The sequence below is a fragment of the Camponotus floridanus genome, unplaced genomic scaffold, assembly GCF_003227725.1.
Source record: "Camponotus floridanus strain SB8 unplaced genomic scaffold, Cflo_v7.5 scaffold81, whole genome shotgun sequence".
Taxonomy (NCBI): domain Eukaryota; kingdom Metazoa; phylum Arthropoda; class Insecta; order Hymenoptera; family Formicidae; genus Camponotus; species Camponotus floridanus.
In genome coordinates, this window is record NW_020229851.1 from 263730 (window position 1) to 283161 (window position 19432).

Sequence of the window (19432 nt, forward strand, 5' to 3'; positions counted from 1 at the left end):
TTACCTTGTCTTGAATGTTTCTGAATACTTCTTCTTTAAATTTATTTTTTACAAATTTACTTATCTAAAAACAAATTATATTTATATTTATTAAAAATTTGCTGTCATATTTTGTAAATGCACAATACGATAATTTCAATTAAAATTGCATCATTCTATGTAAAATTAAAAATGGATAAAAATTAATGTAAAATGTACAGAAAAATATAATTATTGTTCTTGTTTGAAATAAATTCTGATCTTTTGTTGTATCAATTACAGTTTCAACTTTTTCAAAACTAAACTTATTGTACATTTAATAAAATGAAATTTTTTTCCATTTAAATTATTAGATTGTAATAATAACGGCATTCTATCGAAAAAGTTTAAAATTTAGTATTTTTAATAAAAATAGAAATAAATCAATTTAAGTATAAATCAATAAAAATGTAAAATGTGATAATAAAATTTACTTCGTCAAGTTGTTCATTAGAATACACATTGTCAATTATATCATTTAATGCATCATCCATATTGTATTTTCTGCAAAAAATTTAAAATTTAAATATTTATATAATGAATAAAATAAAAAATATTATGTTTACAATTAATATAAAAGATGATATTAACATACCTTGAGATTATTTGTTTTAAATTTGTTAATATATAATTGATTATTACATTATTCGTAGCATGTTTCCTGATAATAGAAGAATAAGCTATATCTTTATCTTGTATTATTGAATTATTTGCTATAGATATATTTAAAAAATTAATTATAATATCAGGATTTTCAGAGCAAGCCAAGTATTTTAAAGCTTTTTTGTTTGATTTATTTATATATACACTCAATAATTTATTCCAAGTAGAAGCATTTGCTTCCATCAAGCCATAACAATATGTCCATTCTCTCAAATTTGGTGAAACTCTACAACATATAATAAAAGAATAAGCTTATTATTTGTGTATATATGTATATATATATATATATATATATATATATATATATGTATATGAGCGTAGATGTATGTGTGAAATTCTAAACTCTTAATAATTTATTAAATACTTCATATATGTATATATATATATATATATATATATATATATATGTATACAGGGTGTATCTGAAATGATGTACTAAAAAAACTTTAGGAGCGTATTCTAGAAATCAAAATAAGACTTTTTTTTTTCTTATAAACATAGGTCCGCAAATGAATCCCTTTCCGAGCTAAAATTTAAAAATATGTGAAATTGACCAAACATTCGCAACTTAAATTTATTTATCTCTCAAGAAAGGATGATAGATAACGTCAAAACCAAGATCAAATAATAAAGCAATCCATAATACAGCCAATTTTCAATTATTTCCTCAAACTTTAGGGACCTTTAGCTCGGAAGGAGGTTCATTTGCAGACCCATATTTATAGGGAAAAAAAATCTTATTTTGATCTCTAGAATATGCTTCTAAAATTTAGTGCATTATTTCAGATACACGCTGTATATATGTATATATGTCATACATATATACACACACGCGCGCGCGCGCGCGCACACACACACATATATTTATTTTAATGTATATATGTGTTTTATATGTATTCATTTTACTAGAAACAAATAAAAGTTACTAAATAGAAAATTACTTATGTGTTATGGGATTTTCGAAATGTTCATTCAATTTAACAGTGGCCATTCTCTTGCATTCAGAATGACCCAAAGTACATGCCCATTTTAAAGCTTTAGTTCTTTGAAGTTTCGTAAGATCATCTTCGTCAGGATTTTCTTCGTATCCCACGTTCTTAATAAGTCCATCCAAAATTTCGATTAGGTATGACTACAAAAATCATAAAATAATATTAATTTTATATTGGTTTTTTGCAGTTAATATGATTATGAACATTTATCTTATGGACATAAGTATATATACACGTGCACTCATATACACATACGTGTGTGTGTGTGTGTGTGTGTATTTACGTATATGTGTATGTATGTGTATATGTATGTGTACGTGTGATTAAAAAATGTATTTATAAATTATAGTAAATTATAGTCTTATTAAATTATTTAATAAGAGATCAATTAATTAAGCAAATGTTTATTATATTTATTTTATTTTTAAATATATATACATATACATAAATATATATATATATATATATATATATATATTTAATATAAACATTTAAATAAACTACTTACTTTAAGAAGTGCAGTTTCTGGATATTTGTAAAAATCTTCTGTAATTTCTAATATTTCAAACATAGGAAACCATGCTACAAAATCTCTTTCCTGCGATAGATAACTAATGAGATCCAAAAATGTCAGAATATTAAGTTGGTTTGCCGCCATAAAATGATAAGCATCATCGATGATTTGAGCACGATTGAGCACATGAATTTTCGTATAATTTTCAGATTTTAGATAGTTCGCAATTTTTTGCCAATTTGAAGAATCGTAATTAACACGATAATATCCTGTCAAAATTAAATAATATTATAAATTACTATTATAAATTATGTTAAAAAATTAATTTATTAAAATATATATTTAAACATTTTTCTTTTACATTAACATTTATTATATATATATATATATATATATATATATATATATATATATACACTATATATATGTTATATATGCATATTGAAAATTTATATAATAAATTATAAATAAAAATATAAAACATTACATGAAATAGAAAATAAATAACAATAAAAAATAGAAAAATTAATTAATTAATTATTAATTGTAAAATTAATGATTACTACTTTTTGAAACAAAAAACAAAATCTTTATTTTCAAATTTAGATTAAATTAATCGAGAATATGAAAGATACCCATTTGTTGTAAATTGACAATAATCCAATCATTTGGATCAATTCCATCAATAGTTATATTTTGATCTTGCGGTGTTAACCAATGAGTAGGCAAAGTATTGGAAAAATCGGGATTTGTTTGTGTAGCAAAAGTCAAAGGTATCCACCATCTATCATTATCAACATGCTTATCTTCACTTTCTGGACGGAAATGTTCTTGCGTTAGTATTATCTGATTGGTGTCGTTATTTCGGTTCACATGTACTATGGGAAAATGCCTTTGTTTTATCCAGGTATCCATTACCTCTTTCAATCTATAGGCATTATGCGGAACATCTGATTCATCTAGGACTGTTTGCAAAGCGTTCCATAAGTCGTCAGAAGTAGCCGAATTGAATTGACTAAATTGTGAAAGACAGAAGATAGATTTATTAAGAGAATAATAATGCAATAAAAGTCGTATAAATGAAAATAAATCTATAGTTAATTGTAAATATTATACACAAAGCATTCAGAATGTAACAATGATTTATCTTTCTTTATTCTAAGAAAGAAGAAAATAAAGTTTTGTAAAATTCTCAGGAAATTCTCTGTAATGCTATATTTATTAAACTTTCATAAAAAATTATCATTTTATTAAATATTAATAAATTTAGTAATGATTTTTAAATTAATAAAAAATTTTTAAACACAATGATTAAATTCTTGCATTATTTATTCAGAAATATAAAATGTAGAAATATAAAGTGCTGTACAATGTTTTATCAATAGATTTATTATATAGGCAATTTAGGTGATAATTTAAACTTTTTACTTTTAAGTCGAATTAATATTATACTAGATACTTTATACATCTATCTCTTAGATAAAGAAATAAGTATATTACTCACTGCTTATGTAAATATTTAATAATACCCTTCCGAAATATCTCATCGGTAATTATATGTTGCAACATGCGTAATATAGCGGGTGCTGCAAGTAATATATAAAAAATTGATAAGTAATATATAAAATTGATGAGAGTAATACATAATATAACAATATATTATCATTCATAAAAAAATATTCGCGAATATGGCTGATAAAAAAAATTAATTCTTGTGATTTAAAAGAATATATTTTAAAAATTCTTTTTTTTGTTTCGTCAATTGCTTTAGATCATTTATGTTCAAGAATTTGAGGATGCTAATTTATTTATCCAATCTTACCCTTGCCATAAGTAGAGTAAGAAAAGAGTGACTCAATTTCCTTAGGACTGCTGACTTCGAATGTAATAGGCTTCATATTCCTAGCAATATCAATATGAAGAGCTGTTTGTTGAGTAGTAACAACAAAATATTCCATTACTCGCCAATCTTGGAAAATCTAGAAATACATAAAAGTTTTAATTTCAATCACAATTAAAATTGATTAAATTAATATTATAAATTAATAATAAAATGCCAGTTATTATGATATAGTAAATTATATATATATATATATATATATATATATATATATGTGTGTGTGTGTGTGTGTGTGTGTGTGTGTGTGTGTGTGTGTTTTTGGAGAAATCTGTTGTTTTAAACTCTTAAGTAATCGTAATCTATAATTATTGGCAGTACTTTATTGTTATGTAGAAAACTATAAATAATTCAACTATTATATTTTATATTTGAATTTTTTTAAATAAAAAAATATAAAAAGCAATCTTTTGATGCATTTTAAAATTTGTCAATCTTTTTTTCATGTATCTAAATAACAATTTTTTCGAATGCTCACTATATGTAAATGAAACTTGTAATAATGAACTTACTTGATTGAGAATATATTCTTCGAAGAACGACGCAAATCCTTCGTTTAACCATACATGAGACCACCATAATGGACTGATTACATTACCAAACCATTGATGTGCCATTTCATGTGCTGCTGTCACTGCTATATCTTGTTTAGTAGATATCGTATCAATTTTGTCATTATATGCGAAGGATTTTTCGCTAAAAATTATTATAAATAATGTAGTTATTATACTCATTTCACATAAAATGTGTTATATATACATACATATATTTACATTATAATATTTATAATATACTCTATTATTTATATATAATTATTTAAAATCAATAGTATTAGTGCTTTTGATGTGTATATATATACATATATATATATATATATATATATATATATATAATTTTTTTGTATTTTAAAATTATCTTTTTCTACTTTTTGCATAATCTAAAGTGTAACTCAATTATATTTTTATTCTTTCTTACGCATATTCTATATTTTGTAAAATTATTCAATAGAAAGAAATTTAACTTTGATTTAACTTCAATCTAAAATTGTTTAAATAATCAACATTTTTTAAAACTGCTTTTTTACAAAAAAAGAATAATTTTTAAAATAAAATTATTTTAAAATAAAATTATTTTAAAATAATGAAACAAAATAATAGTTATGATTTTCAATCAGTAAAATCAATATCTATTATTTCGCAAAATCTACACTTATAATATCCACCGTGAAACAATATAGAATTAATAATTTTACGAAAATAAAAAAAGAATTTTCAATTTATGTAACGCAAGATATCTGGTACAGACATACGCATTATTCTATTGATGTTTTTCTTAAATTACATGTAGATAACATGTATTACACATAGATAATAAGTCCCCAATTTTCCATGGCACCAGCTGCGAATTTCGGGACCGCTACATGATCCATTTTTGGAACTTTATCGGTGCTGTTGGTATATTCTGTCAATAACTGTCCAGATTTTTGGGCAACTTCTTGAGCAAATTTTGTGTACGGCGCCAATGTCGATCTGCACCACATATTGACAGTCCCATCTTTATTAGGAACACGAACGTAATCAGCCACTACGAACGCTACGAGATAGGTAGACATGATAGGAGTCGTGTGAAAGTACGTCCACACCATGCCGTTTTCGTTGCCGTCATCCGATTGTTTCCGTATTGGCATATTTGATAGAGCCGTATAATTTCGATGATGTTTTATGGAGATATCAAAAGTGGCTTTTAGTGCCGGTTCGTCCCAACATGGAAACGCTTGTCGCGCCCAAGTCGCTTCGAAATGTGATGCGGCCAACCACCTACCACATTTCAATGATACGCTTTTGATAATGATAAATTTTCTGTTATTATAAAAGAAAATAAGTGAAATACTTAAGTGTAAAAACACGTAAATGTGATTTATGACTCATGTTTGGATAATAATGTGACACTTTTGTAAAGTCTGAACATGACATATTATCAATAATCGAATAAAGTGATAAAATTTCCCAAAATGCGCTTCATGAAAAAATTTTTAATATTTTTTTGTTACAATAATTAAACACACCTATGCAATGTATGATCTCACAAATTATTTTTTTAATTAAAAGTTTAATCAAAGTATTTTAGGCGAAAATTTTACGAAAAATGTAAGGAAATATTGCTACTTTGTAAGAGACATGCGTAATATTATATAGATATATGTCTAAAATATTTATATACCAAATTACCAAATTATGACATCAAGCAATTTTATTTATTAAATCATATATATTTTAATATAAGTTAAAGATCTTAACATATAATATTTTAATATAAATATTTAATATAAATATTTTAATATGAGTTAAAGATCTTAACATATTATAGCGATAATGGCAAAAGTAACAAATAAATAATAATAATAAATAATGTTAAAATAACAATACATATAATATTAGAAAGATTTATCAAAGATTAATATTTACTTACTCTAGATTTCCTTCTTCATTAACATAAGATACCCTGAAAAAGCCATGTAAGTCGTCGTTCAAGATACCGACATATCGCATCTTTAAAGTGTAATTTCCAGGTGATAGTTCATGATCAAAATAAAGTACTAAAATATGTGTAATAAAATCGTAACTGTACGTTGTCGGCATATGGACAATGCCATCTTTGTCGAATAACGATGTCGCTGCGTCATCGATTGTCAATTCCAGTGTATGTAAACTCAAGTTTTGCGTTACATGACGAATAGTGATATTGATGGCAGATTCTCCATCAAAGGTAAAGTTACCTTCCTCAATATATGGTATTAACTTAATATTGTAATGCATCGGAGCTACATTGTCTGGTAAACGGTAATTAATCACATGTGTATCATTGCTCGAATCTGCGTCAACAGGAAGAGCTGCTGTAGCAGTAAATATTAGACCAACATTCATAAATAATTTCAGAATCGCCATGCCAATTCTCCTTTCAAATATCTGCACAAACATTTTCATAAGAAAAATAATACAAATTGCAATTTCAATTGCAATTTTTTTATCATCACATTAAGTGCATTTCGAGAGAGAGATATATATTGTGTGAATAAAAAATAATATAAATCTTGTGCAGCTATTATGACTGTTTGCAATAAAAAGATCGATAAACTGGTATGGTAGATCAGTTTATAATAATCGCGCAAATATATTAAATAAAAACCTTTTTTTATTCGACAGTATATAATGTAATTCATAAGTATATAATTATATAATTATATGAAAGTATATAATTATATGAAAAATCTATTTATAGAATTATTTGATTGCGACACAAACAAAATTTTCCAACCGGGAATCGAGTGACTTTTTATATATACATCTGATTGTTATTTTATCTATGATAAAATTCAAACTGTGTGAATTACATTTTTGTGTATCTTTATTACTATTTAATTCTATTATTATTTATAATGTTATTTAATCCGGATGTATTTCAAAATATCAATGAACTCAAAAGAATTAAAAGTATTTATTGTTTAATATCGCCAAAAGATTATTTTCAGCTTTAACAAAGCGACATGTTATATTATTAATATAACATGTCGCTTTGTTAAAGATGAAAATAATCTTTTGGTGATATTAAACAATAAATAAAGCGCGTTTATGTCATTGTCTTCGTCTCGATTTTGTAATTTAGATCGCGATTAAATCAATAATCGAAAAATAATTGAAGGAATAATTTACAAAATTATGATGCATGTAATGCATTCCGTCAATCCTTTCAATAGAAAGTGGATTTTTTATGTATATATTAAATAATCTACGTCTATATCCGTTTCAGCATAATGTATGTGCAACCAGGATGTGGCAAACCAAGCGAAGCCAGTGTCACATATTTTTTTGAAATTTTGAACGATCCTAATTTCTAAATAAAAAAAAAATATAAAAAAGGTAAAATAAAATTTAATATTTTTAATAAATAAACAGAAAAAAAAAATATATATACAGGGTCTACCAAAAGTGTGGAAACCCCTAAATATCTCGGAAAATATACGTTTTACAGAAAAGTGTTTCCAACAAAAGTTGTAGGGTTTAAGAAGATCTATATACTGATTCTATCAGTTTGACCTTGGATGGCGTCGTCAAGGTCAGGTCAAGGTCACATTGACTTTTTTAAATGACACCCCCTACATTTGATTGCATATTCTTATAGCTTAATTCAAGAGCTTTCCAAAACACTATAATAATGTTCATTTTTATTAAGTACTTTGCGAGTTATGAGGGTTGAAATAATTTCTTAATTTTACATAAACCATAAAATATCTAGTAAACCATTCATTTTTCGATTATCTTACCTTCATACTTTTATGTACAAATTAATGAGAGGAATCAATTGGTGTAAAGAAAACACATAGTTGTTTCTAAGAAAAAATATGTAATTTGCAATTAACAATTCCATATTTTTTCTTAAAAACAACTGTATGTTTTCTTTACACCAATTGATTCCTTTCATTATTTTGTACATAAAAGTATGAAGGTAAGATAATCGAAAAATGAATGGTTTACTAGATATTTATGGTTTATGTAAAATTAAGAAATTATTTCAACCTCATAACTCGCAAGTACTTAATAAAAATGAACATTATTATAGTGTTTTGGAAAGCTTGAATTAAGCTATAAGAATATGCAATCAAATGTAGGGGTGTCATTTAAAAAGTCAATGTGACCTTGACCTGACCTTGACGACGCCATCCAAGGTCAAACTGATAGAATCAGTATATAGATCTTCTAAATAAATTAAAACCTGTAAAATAATTTTAATATTTTTTAATAACAGAAAAAAAAATATATATACAGGGTTACAAAAGTGTAACCCCATTTAGCAAAAATGGTTATTTGAAAATGTTTCAACAAAAGTTGTTGAAGTAAGTAATCATTACTGGTAATTTGATTGACCTTGGGTGGCGTCGTCAAGGTCAGTCAAGGTCGACTTGAATTTTTTAAATGGAACCCCTATTTTCATTGCATATTCTTGTAGCTTATTCGAGAGCTTTCCAAAACACTATAATAAGTTCTTTTTATTAAGTACTTTTGGAGTTATAGGCTTGAAATAATTTCTTAATTTTATATAAACCATAAAATATCTAGTAAACCATTCATTTTTCGATTATCTTACCTTCATACTTTTATGTACAAATAATGAGAGGAATCAATTGGTGTAAAGAAAACACATAGTTGTTTCTAAGAAAAAATATGTAATTTGCAATTAACAATTCCATATTTTTTCTTAAAAACAACTGTATGTTTTCTTTACACCAATTGATTCCTCTCATTATTTTGTACATAAAAGTATGAAGGTAAGATAATCGAAAAATGAATGGTTTACTAGATATTTTATGGTTTATATAAAATTAAGAAATTATTTCAAGCCTTATAACTCAAAAAGTACTTAATAAAAAGGTACTTAATTATAGTGTTTTGGAAAGCTCTCGAGATAAGCTACAAGAATATGCAATGAAAAATAGGGGTTCCCATTTAAAAAATTCAAGTCGACCTTGACATGACCTTCACGACGCCACCCAAGGTCAATCAAATTTACCCATGTAATGCATTACTTTATCTTCAACAACTTTTGTCTGAAACATTTTTCAAAATAACCACTTCCTTTGCTTTAAAATGGGGTGTACGGGTGGTCTGAAACACCCGGTATATACATATATTTTAAATGTATACAATGTCTATACATCTGTATATGTGTGTATATATATATATATATATATATGTGTGTGTGTATATATATATATATATATATATATATATATATATATATATATTACACCACGATTTTGTTTCAATTTAATTGATATTTATGACAATATATTTTCCTTTTTTATAGTTATATGATACAAAATTTCTTTCTCTCTTTCTCTCTCTAGCGCTTATTGATATTGTCGTGTACATAACAAAGAATATTTCTTATATTAATATTTGAAACTGAATTTGTGATAATTCGAACGTTGAAAGCGTGGCAAAATGTTGGTGAGATATAATTTTCGCTGACACTGCAATCAACTTTTTGTTATTAATGTATATCTGATTAATATTACCTTCATGCTATCTGTATATTTGCACGAATAATCCTCAAGATCGAATCGCGAAATGTTGCAACAGTTTCACACTTATTGTTAGATAACTAACTCGCTTTACTATTCGATAATAAACTACTTCGACTTACGAAGCGAATCGAATCTGACGAAATGAATCTAATCATTTGTGACATTCCTTGTATACTTGATATAACTGTTGGATTCTTGACGATCATCCATTGTATTTTAAACGTGCCTATCATATAAATAATTTATATTATTGGCCTCTGCTTCTTGTATTATGAAACGGCAGAGTATGAGTGAATTATATATGCGCTGTTATTTGTGTTAGAAATAATGATAAAAACCACTTAATATATTTTATAACTGCTGTTAATATTACAAATATTAATAGCGTACAAAATATATGTTAAGTTTTTATCATTATCTCTAACACAACTAAGTTTTTATTTCAACTTATTTATTACTATTTACTATTTTAAAGATATTCAATGTATTTTATGTAAAATAGTTGTATAAATATAATTTTATAATTATTACGTAATAATAAAAATTGTATTTTATATCAGAGATATGTGCGTTTATCTTTCAAAGTAATAAACAACAAATAAAAAATGATCTTTTATTAAATTAAAGTTATATTAGAAACAGTTTGAAATTAAATTACAACAGTATAAAGTGTATGTGACAATCAATCGAGGTATTGCAATATTTCTTGATTAAATTCAAATAATATCTCATGAAAATGTTCGCTTTAGATATTTTAATTCGATTTTATATCTATTAAAATTTGACAAAAACGTAACTATTTTTTTCTCTTTTCGTTTTTTTTCTTTTTATTTCAATTATAAATAACTATAAATTATGTAAAACTTATTATATAAGTGTATAAATAATAATCAGCATATGCAAGATATTTACATAATTATGCACACATTTATATATTTATATTATATATTTCTCAATTAACTGGTGTTATTTTTTCGTACATAAAATAAAAATCTGTGTTTGAATTTTTTATAATTTAACTATAACTATTGTGATATCTATTGTGGTGAAACTTAGCAGAATTGTCGCAAAAACATATCTTTCATATATCATAAATTATAATAGTCTTTCATATAATGATAACTTAAAATTTTAATTAATATGACGAGATAATATATAATACAAAATATCTAGTGGGGGAGATAATATATAATACAAAATATATAGTGGTACATTTCATTTTTTTTCGTTTACGAAATCAAGTGCAAGAATGACTCAACAATGAACACATCATTGTTTCAATATTAGAAGTTGAAAAAAATGACATTACATGGCATCGATTTGAGATATTATGATTGTATATAACTGAATCGATTAGAGACATTAATACCATAATGAATTGTGCAAAGTATACTATGTTTTTTTCTATGTATTTCTAGTTGAATCGTGCGAGTAGTAATGGGATAATCACAAGGAACGATGCCAAAGTAAAGGAAGTTGCAGAACTTGTTGTTGTTGAGTCTTGCTCCTTAATATTTTCCTCGATAAATTTCCCAACTTCTTCTTGATAGGATTTAATCCAAGCAAGATTTTCTAATGCACTATCCCATCCTGTAAACTTTTCGAAATCTCCCAAATGTTCGTATACGGCTTCTGATAGCTGAAATGTAAAAATATTTTTATATAAAAAACTTGTAGACCTATCAATATCGATGTTATTGAATTTGTAAGATGGTGCGTAATTAGTGCTATATGTTAGAGATGCAATATTTAGTGAAATTGTGAAATATCTAATCAATCCACTCTTAGATAAGATACAAGCGCGATCAAGGATAAGATAGAAATGGAACTTCTCGTAAGTTCTAATTACTGAAATTTATTTACACAAAAGATATATTATCGCGTTCTAATATTCACATATGGCACATGTAACTTTAAAAAACAGTTCAAATTGAAGACAATATAAAATTCTGACATAAAAGAACCATTTCCCAATGTTAGTTCTAGATATAAGATTAGTTAAATTATATTGTAAATATAATAAAAATTAATTCATATTATATAATGTAGTGTATGTCTAATGCAATTATTAAATTTAAAATAATAGATTAAGTTTTTCCAAAAAATATATGTTATATGTTAAGCTAATTATCTGTTAAGAAAACGTAATAGATTATAAGGATGATATTTTACCTTTATATATTGTTCAAAAGACGAAACTTTATTGGCAAGTTTATTAAAGAAAGTTGGAAGTTTCGTATTATCCTTATCCCTGTAAAAAGAAACCATTATACATTATACATTATATCTAATTTTTGTGTTTATAATATTGTATTATCAAATTAAGTAACAGAAAACAACTTACGCTTTTTGGATTTCTTTGATGTGTGCATTAATGAAATCTAGAAGAATCTCAAAAGCCTCAGCATTTCTTTCAACTATCGTATTCATTGCAGAAAAAATATCTATTATGGGGTCTTTTTCAATAGTTGAATTGAGGAATTTATTTGCAATGTCTTTGGATGCGCAACCAAGGCCAGCAAGAATGTTCGGCTGTTCTTCTTTATTTTTTTTATACTTTTCTATAATCTTTTTCCATGTTTCCTCGTTCCCTTTTCGCAATCCAGCACAAATAATTCCATTTTTCAAGTCTGGTGAGAGTCTATAAATTCGTAATTAGTCATGATCACAATTATACATATATTTAGTCACATAATATTTGCAATAGAGAATTTGTAAATTCATAGATTCTTCTGTACAATTGCATCGGAAGAAAATATACATATTGTATATTAAAAAAATGCATCATTAGATAATAATAATTTGCAGTTTATGTTTGTACAGTGACTTTGCAATGAAAACATACATTGTTACTTATAGCAATCGTAATTATAGATTTACGAAACAAAATTATTCTAAATATTTACACTTACTTTTCCTTTTCTTCTAACCATTCGTTAAGTTTTCCTTGAGCGAAATTCTCGCAGTTTTTCATTCCGTATTTACAAGCAATATCTAATGCTAGTACTTTACCTAATTTCTCTACATGCTCACCTTCGGGGTTCGTGTAATTAACTGCTTTTGTGAAATTTGCTATGTTTTTAGCAACAAAAATCTGAAATTCAGTAGCGTATTAGGAGAAGAGAGAGAGAGAGAGAGAGAGAGAGAGAGAGAGAGAGAGAGAGAAAGAGAGAAAGAGATAGAGAGAGCGCGCGCTCACAAATATATTTTTCTTGCATTATTAAGATTTATAAGGCAAACGAGAATGTAAGACCAATGAGAGCGTATTTCTTCATATTTACATGGAACTTACATGGAACGAGTTAGAAAAATTCGAACCGTGTAATACACCGTCCAGATAATCAAATGCCCTAACAGCCGCATACCATGGTATGTAGTCGGTCTCTTTTGACAGATAAGTTGTAATCTGTAAAGAGACATTATACGACAAATATCCCGTTCGCGCTAGATTTAATGCATCGTCAATCAATTGGGCACGATTAGTACTGCTTATATTTAATCGTATATCCGCTCACGATTTTTTTCCAATTTTCCTCATCGTAATTCACGCGATAATATCCTACAAAATAATATTATCATACATTTTTTCATAGCAATGTTTTTTATTGTTTACATCATAAATTTATCTACGTTATTTCATGACAATGATTATCAAAATAATCTTGTGATATATAATAATTTGAATAAATCATATTATTTCTTTTTATACTTTATTGTCACACATTTCATTCAATTTTATTATTCCACGAAATATTAATATTAATGATAATGGCAATGTTAAAGTACGTACATCAAATGTTTTGTTAAATGATTAAAATATATTTTTTAGTGCATAAAATATACAAAAACATCTGTTTTTATGTATTTTAAAGCAACGGATATATAATACAAACTATTTTTACAATTACGAGAATATGCATCACCCTTTATCATAATTTTTATATATTCTTTGGTTTTTATAAAGATAATATACATATAATAGAATAATCACAATTATATCAGTTATTAGAAGAATTGAATCAATGTAATTAACAATATTATATGTTGTACTAAAGGTAAAGATTGAACAGTGGTATATCAATTCATGCGTACCTGTTTGATTTTTATTGAAAAGAATCCAGTTTGAAACGTTATTGATTGTAACAATTGTAGGTTTTTCAGGTATCATCCAGCCTGATTGTATGTCATTGAGTGCTTTTTCTTCGACATAGGTTATGGGTATGTACCATTGAGTTGTATCCTTCTTCATTGGTTTCACCAGGAAAAATCGCTCTTGTGTCAGATTAAATTTAGATTCTGAGATTTTGCTAACCGTGACAACAGGATATCCAGATTTGTTCAACCAACTGTCCATAACGTCCATAAGTGAAGTATTATTCGGTAAAATTTTGTCAATTTTTTCATCAACGAAGGCTTCAAAGAGTTGAGGGGGTGTAACAGATTTAAATTGACTACAAAATTTAAAAAATTATTATAATATTATTAATTATTATAATTAATTATTATAAGATTATTTAATAGCTTTACATTAATAACTAAATTTAAATTTAAATTAGTTAAATTTAAATATATTTTGACATGTGATGGTTATAGAAAATAAATAATAAGATAATTCAAAAGTGCAGCACATAAGACTGTATTCAATTAATACACAAATATATGTAATTATTAAAAATAATTATAATTTTATATAATGTAAATGTAAATATACATATTTAAAAACGTCTTTTTTATTATTAAGAATGTATAATATATCATAATGTATGACTTACTTTGTATTCAGATATTGACGAAGTCCTTTTTGAAAGATATCTTCTGTCAAAAATTGTTGTAACATCCGGAGAATAGAACCGCCTGTAAAAATGAATGAAATAAATTAGAATAACAATTATTATTTTTATTTTTATTACTGAATATAAAATAAAAAGCTCTCTTACCTTTTTTATAAGCAATATCATCAAACAAACTATTGATTTGAGCAGGAGTTTTCACACTAACATCAGGATTTAATGGACGAGTTTTAATAGTTGCATCGGTAACGAATGCAGATGCTTGTAGATTCTTGATAACAAATTGATCCATAAGACGCCAGGACTGATTATACTGCAATTTAGAATAACATTAATTAAATTAGTTAGCAGTTTCACTGTCTCTCTATTACACTTTTATAATCTTATGATGCTTCTTTTTTTGCTAACATTTCTCTCTTTAAAGGATTTTGCAAAGCAGTGTAAAATAAATCGATTATAATGTTGATATAAATTATGGTTGACATAAAAGATAAATTATTATCTTTTATTAATATAAACATGTTAATATCAATATTTTCTTAATATTAATTACATTACTTCAATTGAGAATCTATCCAGAATTTTTATAGTGCACATTAAATTTTTATTATTACTATAATTCAATTATATATATATATATATATATATATATATATATATATATATAATATTTATACTTACCAAGTTTTGAACAACTTGTTCGGTTGTATAATATTCAAAGAAGGTGGCAAATCCTTCGTTTAGCCAGATATAATCCCACCAATCGCAAGTCACTAAATCACCGAACCATTGATGAGCGAATTCGTGAGCTATCACTTTCGCTATAGCTTGTTTGTCTTGAGTAGTTGATTTGCCTTCAGTATAAAGCAGTCCAGACTCTCTTAAAAAGAAACAGCAAGAAACAGATTATTTTTGATGCACTAGTAAGATAAGTTCATAATGATATTAAAATTTACGAGAATGTAAATAAAAACCATATAATATATAAAATAATTGACATATTTGTTTAGAAAAATATAAAAATTGTACAATGAAAATTTTTATATCCTATACAGAATTGATAAGCGTACTTTAATATGATAAGATTGAAAGATCGATAAGATAAGCTGTTGAAATTTGCACGTTCAATTAAGATGAAACACTTATGGACTTTGTACTAATGCGTAAATTGCATTTAAGCATTTGATATTTCCAATTAATAATCTTTGACCAATATTACCTGTAAGTCACAAGACCCCAATTTTCCATAGCACCAGCTGCAAAATCTGGGATTGAAATTTGATCCATCTTTATTCCTGGAATATTTTTTGTGTAATAATCGATGCCAGTGAAATTATATAATACTTTCAATGTTTCTTGCCCGATTTCGAGTGAAAAATTTGTGCTGTTGATTGCGTTGGGTCTTGTCCAAACACTAAGGTTTTCTTCTTTATTTGTGTTGTTTTTGTAATCTGAAACTACAAAGGCCACGAGATAGGTGGACATATTTTGTGTTTGCGAAAAAGTCGTCGTTCCATTTTTTTCGTTCCCAAGCATATTCGAGAGTGCGTGGTAATTCTTATTTGTGGAATAATTGATAATAATGTTAAAAGTTGCTTTTAATGCAGGCTCATCCCAACATGGAAATGCTTGTCTCGCGGCTACTGGCTCGAAGTGAGTTGTTGCGAGCCATCTGTAACATATAGATGTTTGCATTATTATAAAAAGATAATTTTCTATTTTATTTCATATGCATGTGTCTATTAAAACAAAATTATTTATTTCAAAGGAAACATTTATTTTAATCTTAATTTATTAATAAAGATTTGAATTAATATTGTCCTACAAATATAAATACAAATAGGATTCATCATCCGGTTTCTATGACGAAAGGTTTTTAGAAAAATCTATATAAAAAGAAAATATTTAAACTAGAATTGGTAACACAACATTTGTTTGAAATCATTATCTTCTGAATTTAGATATAGTATATATAAACTATATTATATTATATATATATATATATATATGTATATATATAAATTATATATGTAAATTTAAAAGAATATTAATCTTAAAGAAGATTTAAGTAGGAGTTTTTGTATATAATTATTATCTTACCTTGTTTCGTTTCCGTCTTGATAAGAACTTCTATAAAATCCACGTAAATTATCGTTTAACACTCCAGTAAAATTTAAAATTAATCTTATATTTTTTAATGTAGAATTAAGTTCTTTCTCTAAATTGAGTGTTACGAAATCCTTTTGTTCGTTTATTTCTGTATTTAAAATATTTATTGGTTCCTCATTCTTAGAATAGTTTAACTTAATGTCGGTTATGTTAAGTTTATTAGCATGAAATGTTATAGTTTTAGTATTTTTCTCAATTTCCAGATCGATTTCAGAATGTCCATCGAAAGTAAAGTTCTTTTTATCCTTTGTGTCTAGATATGGTGTTAATTCGATGACATAATTAGTGGGTATGACATCCTTCGGTAATCTGTAGTCGTCTAGAATTTCCTGAATTGGTTGGGGATTTACACTTTCAGGAATAGGAATGCCTGCCCAGCAAGTTGCCAGGACAAGAATCAATGGCAGCAGATATCTCATCATTAATATTTGCTATAAATGGATAAATTTTGTACGATCCAACCTGTTATTATAATTAAAAGATGTGAATAAATAATAATAAACGTACATAGTATTGACGTTTTGATGTAATAATATAAAAGAGAAGTATAATCTTCATTGATTTCCGGAAATCATTTGAATAAATATTCATATAATAAGTGAGATTCTCGAAACTTATTAATGATAACTTAATAATTCTGTTTTACTTTAAATAAGAAATTAACAAAATGAAAGAAGAAAAAAAACATTTAAAAAAAGGAAACGTTGTGTATATATTTTAACTGATATAAATCTAAATTATATATACACAAATAATTATATATACACAAAATATACACAACTCTTTAAAAAACATCTATTCATACTATAAGTTTTATTAATAGAAAAAATGTTATTTTTATATTTATTATTTATTTAAAAAAAATAAACTCTATTGTGTGTGTTCTAAAAAAATAAATTTGATTTTTTATTTTCATCTACTTTAATTTTTACGAATCAAATTATTAGAATATTATTTCCAATAATGTATTATGTTAAATCATAAATATGATGTATGCTAGATATAATTTGCTAATAAATTGATAAAAATGACACTGCACACACACATAATCGCAGATTGCTACGAAAAGTCACACACAAATCGTTGTATAATATAAAAAATTTCATATACACACATTTCGCTTCTTTTGCAATAAGATCAATCTTTTTACACAAACTGAATTTTTCGATTTTAATAAGATTAAAATAACGTACCTCAAAACTAATTAAAGATGAAGAGCCGTGCGGGTCAATGCTACGTCCCCGCAGAGGCAAGATTTTATTGAAAGACTGTCAAGCCAAAATTTGGCGCCTTATAAGGCAATGGCAGTAAGACATATCGCAAAAAAAATCGCTGCCTTTTTTTATCTTATCACGACAGTCGGAGCAGTAGGTATTATACTCGTTGGGGTATGATCGCTAAATAGGCTATTCCGAACTCACCTCGCAAAATTTCCTGGACAGTTTGAACATTGACAACGCTGATAATGCGATAACTTAAATACATTGTTATCCAGCCAATCAATGCCAAGCCAGGTCAGAGATATCACAGAGAAATCCTACTTTTTATCGTACATCTCGTGAAAAGTATCGATATTGCTGAAGCTAAACGTCGCATTGATTCATTATAAACTTGTAAAATTATTATAAAATTTCCTGTTCTTGTATTATAAATAAATTTTCTTTAATATAAGTAAAAAAGTTTATGTTAATTTGAAAAAGAAAACTTTGAATATTTTTTAATATCTTTTTTCTTCAATGAGATTTTTGATGTTTGAAAAGCTATTATCAGGGAACTAAACTTTTCGCATTAAGCAAAAACGCGAATTTCATCAAAATATGACAGATTGAAGTTGTATTTCTATTTTTATGCATGCCAACATCTTTTGAGCAAGATTTTATGCCGCTACAAAACGCGAAATCGCTCTCAAATCGTGAATTTCATCTCAAATCGCAAAATTTCGTTTTTTGCCTGATTTTCATATTATTCTATTTGGGCACATATTTAACAATAAATGCAGAAAGCATCGGCATTAAACTATAGCATATAATATAGTCCGCGATAGCGATTCGTTCTCCTTGCAAGAGGCTTCACGAAACGAATCGCGCATTGTACAAACTGAATCGAACTGGAAGCGTTGCCTTATAAAATAATCGCTATCGATATCTCTTTTGATTCATATTTTTTCATATATTCAAATTTTAGAAACAAAAAATTTATTTTAGTTTTCAATAATAATAATAATAAAGTAGGCTATTTTAGACTAAGTAAAGCGCAAGTGATAATGAGTGACAAAAAATTCAATAACTTTTAAAAAAGTCTATAATT

General features: G+C 26.0%; 2 protein-coding genes and 1 long non-coding RNA gene across 3 annotated transcripts; all 3 read right to left on the bottom strand.

Annotated features, from left to right (window-relative positions):
* Positions 1 to 48: 48 nt before the first annotated feature.
* Positions 49 to 730, bottom strand: LOC112639669. The gene is made up of 3 exons (XR_003123622.1): positions 614 to 730; positions 453 to 522; positions 49 to 64 (listed from the first exon to the last, which is right to left on the bottom strand). It is a non-coding gene; the product is annotated as an uncharacterized LOC112639669 (long non-coding RNA).
* A 20-nt stretch (positions 731 to 750) lies between these two features.
* Positions 751 to 10504, bottom strand: LOC109610169 (puromycin-sensitive aminopeptidase-like protein; the record flags this gene model as incomplete). Its single annotated transcript, XM_025414490.1, has 10 exons — positions 10158 to 10504; positions 6554 to 7050; positions 5446 to 5901; positions 4597 to 4780; positions 4010 to 4166; positions 3692 to 3773; positions 2823 to 3202; positions 2182 to 2456; positions 1623 to 1813; positions 751 to 907 (listed from the first exon to the last, which is right to left on the bottom strand). Coding segments are annotated over exons 1-10 (2385 nt in total), but the record flags the coding sequence as incomplete, so codon positions are not given.
* A 1052-nt stretch (positions 10505 to 11556) lies between these two features.
* On the bottom strand, positions 11557 to 18515 carry LOC105253875 (aminopeptidase N). The gene is given in 13 exon segments (XM_020028292.2): positions 11557 to 11805; positions 12339 to 12417; positions 12511 to 12807; positions 13079 to 13260; positions 13459 to 13678; positions 13680 to 13725; positions 14259 to 14617; positions 14939 to 15020; positions 15104 to 15269; positions 15638 to 15836; positions 16176 to 16628; positions 17057 to 17587; positions 18240 to 18515. Coding segments are annotated over 12 exon segments (2799 nt in total). The 5' UTR covers positions 17548 to 17587; positions 18240 to 18515; the 3' UTR covers positions 11557 to 11580.
* Positions 18516 to 19432: the final 917 nt, after the last annotated feature.